We start from the raw sequence: 6963 nt of genomic DNA on the forward strand, positions 1-6963 counted from the left end.
TATAATGTTACATTAATCAAAACAATGTGCTACTACCAAAAAATTGGGGGCGTCTGGGTGGCTCAGTTGGTTGAGCATCTGACTTTTGATTTTGGCTTAGGTCATGATCTCAGGGTGTTGAGATCAAGCCCCATGTTGGGCTCAGTGCTCAGTCTGCTCTCCCTCCTCCCGCTTGTGTTCACTCTCTCTCCCTCTCTAAAATAAATATACAAAGTAATTTTTAAAAAATAGACAAATGCTATCAATGGAACAGAGTCCAGAAACAGACCCACACAAATATAGCTAAAATCAATTAGCTATTTATTTCTTTTTAACAAGTGTATACAAGGTAATTCAATGGAAAAAGGCTTTTTCAACAGTTGGAACAATCAGACATTCATATGCAAAAAAATTAACTTTAACCTCACATCTTACACAAAACTTAACTCAAAATTGATCACATAAAACTGTAAAATGTTTGGAAGAAAACAAGGGAAAAAGTTCTTTGTGATGTGGGTTTAGGCGAAGAGCTCTTTGACATGACACCAAATGTACCACTCATAAAACAGAGAAATTGATAAATTGGACTTTATCAAAATTAAAAACATTTGACCTACAAAAGAAAAGGTAAAGATAATTAAAAGACAAAGTGAAGATTCATTTAAAATATCTGTAAATCATCCATCTAACACAGGACTTGCATTTAGGATATATGAAGAAATCCCAAAATTCAACAGTATGAAAACAAAACAACCCAATTAAAAAATGAGCAAAAGACTTGAACAGGCACTTCGCCAAAGAAGATATACATGGATAGCAAATATACATAGAAAATATTCCACATCATTAAACATTAGGGAAATTCAAATCAAAACCATAATGAGATACCACTACACCTATTAGAATGCGTAAAATAAAAACTACAAATAATTTCAAGTGTCAGTGAAGAACATGTGGAACTCTTATACATACTGATGGGAATGCAAAATGGTACAGCCATTCTAGAAAAGTGTAGTAGTTGTTTGTTAAGTTAAATATTCACTTACTATATGACCCAATCATACCACTTGCAGGTATTTATTTATTCTAGAGAAATAAAAACTCAGGTTCATATTAAAATCTGTACATGATTACTGTACATTTAAATGTACATGTACTGTACATTTAAATCTGTAAATGGTTACTGCAGCTCTAGCCAAAATCACCAGAAACACAGATACAACCCAAATGTACTTCAACTGGTGAATGAATGTGACACATCCGTCTAATGGGTTACTACTTGGAAATAAAAAGAAATGAACTACTGATATACATAATATGGACAAATCTCAAAGGCATTATGCCAAAAAAAGCCAGTCTTTGAAGGCTAGTGACTATATTTTTCCATTTATAGGACATTCTCAAAAAGAAAAAGCTATATACATGGAAAATAGATCAGGGTTAGGTATGGGAGGAATAGGTCTACAAAGGGCTAGCACAAGGGAGTTTGTTGGATTACTCCTACATGGGCTAAAAAAAAAATCATAGAACTTATTCACCAAAAAGGCAATTTTACTGTATGTTAATTAAAAAAAAAAAAAAAAAAGCCATGGCTTCAGTTTAACATGATGGCTTGAATCCACATATCTTATCTCCAATTCCTCTCAAAATTCCATTAAAATAAAAACATTAAAAAGGTTTATGCAAGGGCTCCTGAGTGGCTCAATTAAGTTCAGGTCATGATCCCAGGTACCTGGGATCCAGCCCCATGTTGGGTTTCCTGCTCAGCAAGGAGCCTGCTTCTCCCTCAACTCACGTTCTCACTTGCTCTGCTCTCTCTCTCTCTCTCTCTCTCAAATAAATAAAAATCTAAAAAAAAAAAAAAAAAGTTTTATGCAGAGAGACAATGCTAAGAGAGCAAACAGGTTCAGACCAGGTTTTAACAAATGTTTTTATATGAACAGTGAGTGGGTGGTGGCACATGGTTAAACAGAGGAGAAAACTGATCCTTCACTCCCTGCTCAGATTACACCACATCTTTGCTCAACCCCTGGCAGAGATTCTACGGTAAAGCCTTGAAAATTAGAGGTACCTCCAAAGACTGAGATGCCAGATGGGACTGAACACAAGATTTGTTCAAAGTCTTTATAAGGATCCCCAATCCTTTCCTCCAGCCAGATCACTGCCCCTCCCTAAACAAGCCGAAGATAAAAGGTTTACCCTCCAAAAGGACTGAATCAGAAGAGTTCTTTCTTTGCAAAAATCAGATATAGCTGAGTAGAGTAAGACTATTTAGTGGTACTGAAAATATGAACCAATAACCAACCAAAGATCAGACATGTAAGAAAAGGCCAAAATAAAGAAAACAAAGGAATGCTGAGGCAACAGTGATTATGTGGGGAGCATGATGGTGACAAGATCCAATAGGAAAAAAGAATCTACTACTCCCCAGTAAATTCTCAGAGACAGGCTTAACAAAATCTATTCCCCTTCTATCAAATGATACTCGGTTTTTTTTGCTATGCAAGACTTTCATGACCACAGACGAATGCCTCAACTGCAATAACACTTCCTCATCACAAAAAACTCAATGTGGATATCGCTGAGTCAAACCTACAAATCTTCAGACTTGCCGGTGGCACTCCAGCATCACTCCCCCCACTCCAACCCAGAGAGTTCACTATATCCAAACATGTCACAATAGTGAAATCTCCTCCCATACCGAAGAAAGACCAAACTGAAATTAGACAAGAGGATAGCCAAAGCAAGGAGGATGATTTGTTTGCTGATTACAAACAAAAGACAAAAACCAGAATCTTTCAAGATTGTCCAGAAGGGTACACAACAGTAGAGATTATACTGCTTTCTTTGGACTGGCCTTTCTGTGCTGTTCTTCCAGGATGTTATTGCCCTTTACAGTTTCTCACAAATAGCATGATGGTCCAACTGGGAACTTGATAAACTTTCTCCTTAAAACCTAGAAACATCAGGGACACCTGGGTGGCTCAGTGGTTGAGCATCTGCCTTCCACTCAGGGCGTGATCCCAGGGTCCTGGGATCCAGTCCCGCATTGGACTCCCCACAGGGAAGCCTGCTTCTCCCTCTACCTATGTCTCTGCCTCTCTGTGTTTCTCATGAATAGATAAAATTTTTTTTAAAAAAAAACTAGAGGGATCCCTGGGTGGCGCAGCGGTTTGGCGCCTGCCTTTGGCCCAGGGCGCGATCCTGGAGACCCGGGATCGAATCCCACGTCGGGCTCCCGGTGCATGGAGCCTGCTTCTCCCTCTGCTTGTGTCTCTGCCTCTCTCTCTCTCTCTCTCTCTCTCTGTGACTATCATAAATAAATAAAAATTTAAAAAAAAATTAAAAAAAAAACTAGAAACATCAAATATTGACATGTGGATTTTCAAATCTTAATACTATATTCTAGTGTCTAATACCAATATTTAAGAATCTATACAAAGACTTTTTTTAAAAAAATACAAACTATAAAAATAAAATGAGAAATACAAATTATAAAAAAAGCCTAAAAATGTATCCCTGCTGTTAAAAAATGAATGCCACAAGAAATAAAACTAGTTTTCTGAGAGGCCTGGTACCAACTTCCCAACATAAAGGGTTCACGTTTGCAATTTCAATTTTATTTTATTTTTTTATTTTTTAAAGACTTTATTTATTTATTCATGAGAGACACACACAGAGAGGCAGAGACATAGGCAGAGGGAGAAGCAGGCTCCCTGCAGGGAGCCCGATGTGGGACTCGATCCTGGGACTCCAGGATCACACCCTGGGCTAAAGACGAAGGCAGGCACTAAACCGCTGAGCCACCCAGGGATCCCCCAATTTCAATTTTAGTTAAAAGATCAATACAGCCTTTTTTGTTTTTGTCTCTAAGGGTGATCTCTTCACTTTTTCCTTCTCTGTCTCTCTTTTAAGCTATCTGCTGGGCAGTATCCATCGAACCCTATACTAAGTGGTCTTGGGTTTCTATTACATATAGCCTTACCATCATATTAGCAGAGGTGTGGTTTTTAGCTTGAGAAAATAAACAAAAGTCGAAGCAAACTGAATTCCTGATACTTTAAGTACAATTCAATGATTTATTCTGTACCCATGAGGTAATAAATCAGGTGCTAAGTAGCAATGTAGGCCAACAAGACTCTTTTTCTCAAAGAACTTCAGCTATCTGAAGTAAATGACCAAGTTCGGATTGTTCTTTTCTAATTTCTAATTCATTATGAGCAAACAATTTTTTTTGGACCAACAACTTTTAAGACACAAAGTAATTTTCTAGGAAAAAATTACACATAAAATAAAATCCCAAATGTTTCATTAAGGTCAACAGACATAAGATTACTCTATTAACTGCTACGCAAGTTTCTAAATCTTAGTTTCTTCATCTCTACCCCAGGTGCCCAGGAACTACAACTTAAGAAGCACTGCTATGAACTCTTACCACAGTTGGAGAGCCATTGCTATAAACTCAATTCAAATGTTTTGCCCTTTGAGGGCAGGGACTTTTTATATTTTTATTAACTCACTTACCTTTCCAGACACTTCATGGTTGAGAGTCTGAGCAAAACCATTCTAGTCTCCTACTCACAGCAATTTTGATTCACCTGATTCCTACCTCATTTCTAAAAAAAAAAAAAAAAGTGTAATCATGTACCCCAAATCACACAGCAACTGAAACTTTGTATTTCCTGACAATCCATATCTCCTTTTGGTTCCAAATACTTCAATGCAAAAAAAAAAAAAAAAAAAAAAAACTCTGCCTAAAACAAAAGTACTTTGTGTCTAGGATTATGAGGAAGAGTGTGTGAAAAGTATCATTGTGTTGTGATAAAGACTCATAAAAAGATAAGACGCACACAGCCTCTGAAGCACAGTGTTCTCTCAAGTTGGGGGAGGGATGGCATGTGTAGGGCCGGTGTGCAGGGTCTCTGTACAGGTGGCCGGCCTGAAAGGTTGCTGCTGATGCCAGCTCGGGGTCCTGGTCGGGAAACCACACTGAAATGAAACTCTCCCATTTTCTCAAAGCAGTCACTTGGCCAGATGGGTCCCTGGGCAACTGCCGCGATTGTAAAACACAGTCAAGGGGTTGGGAAGAAGGGTGAGAGCCGAGCCACCGCGAGGGTCCAGTGCTGCTGGGAAGGGGTAACTAATGGCTCCTCACGTGCAACGTAACAAGATGCTGCCCTCGGGAGGAAGGGTAGGAACACCACGTCCCATCAACGTTATCTTTGGCGCGCTCGCACAAATCCACACTTCACTAAAGCCAACAGCAGGAGCGCACCAATCTTCTGGTCGCTGCACCCCTAACGAGGGTTGGGCCAAGTTTCCCAGACCAGAAGGAGGTGTGTTTCGAATCAAGGCTCCGAGATGCAAAAGGAGAAACGCGATGACGACGCCGCCTTCACAACCTGTCCCAGAGGAGACCTCTCGTATCCGCGGAAATCCAGGCGCGCAGGTGAGGACCGGGCGCCTGGAGCGGCAGTTCGGAGACAGCACCGCTGAAGAACGGACGATACGTTCTATCAAGGCCCGAGCGTTTTAAAAGTAAATAAACACCAGGGGTTGGAAGCCTACGGAGCAGGTGCGGGGAAGCCCTCGCAAGTCGCGAAGTCCCTTCGGGCCGGACGTGCGCGGCGTGCCCTGCGCTGCTCCCCGCTGCCCTGCGCTGCTCCCCGCTGCCCTGCGCTGCTCCCCGCTGCTCCCCGCTGCCCTGCGCTGCTCCCCGCTGCTCCCCGCTGCCCTGCGCTGCTCCCCGCTGCTCCCCGCTGCCCTGCGCTGCTCCCCGCTGCCCTGCGCTGCTCCCCGCCGCCCCGCGCCGCCCCGCGCCGCCCCCCGCTGCCCGGCGAGGGTCTGCAGCACACACCTCCCCCCCCCCACCCCGAGGCGACTCGGCCGCAGACAGGCGAGCGCAGCACCCCGGGGCACAGGCCCGCCCCTCCCGCCCGCAGCCAGCACCGGAAGGACGCGCAGGCTTCAGCCCTGCCCGGGGCGGGAATCCGCCCGCCCGCTCGCCCCCGGCGCCTAGACCCGGGGCGCGCTCCGCCACCCCGACGCCCGCTCCCGGGTCACCTTCTGCGCGCTGGAGCCGCGAATCAGCGTCGCGTGGTCATAGACGTGGCAGCGGATCACCGAGCTGCCCACGTCGAGCCCCAGCACGAAGCCCGCGGGAGTCGGGCCCGCCGCGCTCCGCTCCGGCCGCCTCTTCTCCGGGACCGCGCGCAGCCCCGACATCCCGCCCCCCGCCAGCCTCTCGGCCTCCGCCGCCCGGCGAGCCGGCCGCGCTTATAAAGGCCCGCGCCTCAGGGGCCGAGCGCGCCCCGCGGGGCCGCCGCCCCCGGCCCGCCCCTCCGCGAGATCCCGGGAAGCGGCCCCGCCCCCGCCGCGGGCCCCGCCCCCCGACGCCGTGACGTCACGGCCGCGCAGGAGCCCTGTCGAGGCGCGTGCGGGGGAGGAGGGGAGGGGGCGGGGGGCGCGGGGCGGCGAGCGCGTCCCCAGGGCGGTGCCCGCGTTTCTTTGAGCCGTACTTGCAGTTTATGAACATCTATCAAGAAAAATATTTATTTTTCTTTTTTTGTTCTATTAAGGAAAATAAAGTGAGGGCAGCCCCGGTGGCGCCGCGGTTTAGCGCCGCCTGCAGCTCGGGGCGTGATGCTGGAGACCCGGGGTCGAGTCCCGCGTCGGGCTCCCTGCGTGGAGCCTGCTGCTCCCTCTGCCTGTGTCTCTGCCTCTCTCTATATATATGAATAAATAAATCTTAAAAAAAGAAAAATAAAGTGACCTGAAAAGAAATCCGGAATGCAGCCTAAAGTATATATTGATAAATAGAGTCCATGCCCCCCCCCCCCAAGACTACTCTCCCAAGTTAACCTGTTAAATGTGCACATAAAGGGGATCCCTGGGTGGCCCAGCAGCTTAGCGCCTGCCTTTGCCCGGGGCCTTGACCCTGGAGACCCGGGATCCAGTCCCACGCCGGGCTCCTTGCATGGGGCC

General features: G+C 45.9%; 1 protein-coding gene across 2 annotated transcripts in view; it reads right to left on the reverse strand.

Annotated features, from left to right (window-relative positions):
* The window catches only part of GK5 (glycerol kinase 5), a 70349-nt gene extending 64104 nt beyond the window's left edge, over nucleotides 1-6245 (reverse strand). The window contains exons 1-2 of one of the 2 annotated variants that reach the window (XM_038571102.1): nucleotides 6043-6173; nucleotides 4504-4595 (exon numbers count right to left, since the gene is read on the reverse strand). Coding sequence is in view for 1 of the 2 variants with exons in the window: in XM_038571101.1 (XP_038427029.1) it covers nucleotides 6043-6204 (162 nt within the window). In the remaining variant the exon portion in view is untranslated. Of the gene's footprint in view, nucleotides 1-4503; nucleotides 4596-6042 lie in introns of both variants that reach the window. The other variant, XM_038571101.1, reaches the window with a different exon arrangement.
* Nucleotides 6246-6963: the final 718 nt, after the last annotated feature.

This window comes from Canis lupus, chromosome 23 (assembly GCF_011100685.1).
Source record: "Canis lupus familiaris isolate Mischka breed German Shepherd chromosome 23, alternate assembly UU_Cfam_GSD_1.0, whole genome shotgun sequence".
Taxonomy (NCBI): Eukaryota; Metazoa; Chordata; class Mammalia; order Carnivora; family Canidae; genus Canis; species Canis lupus.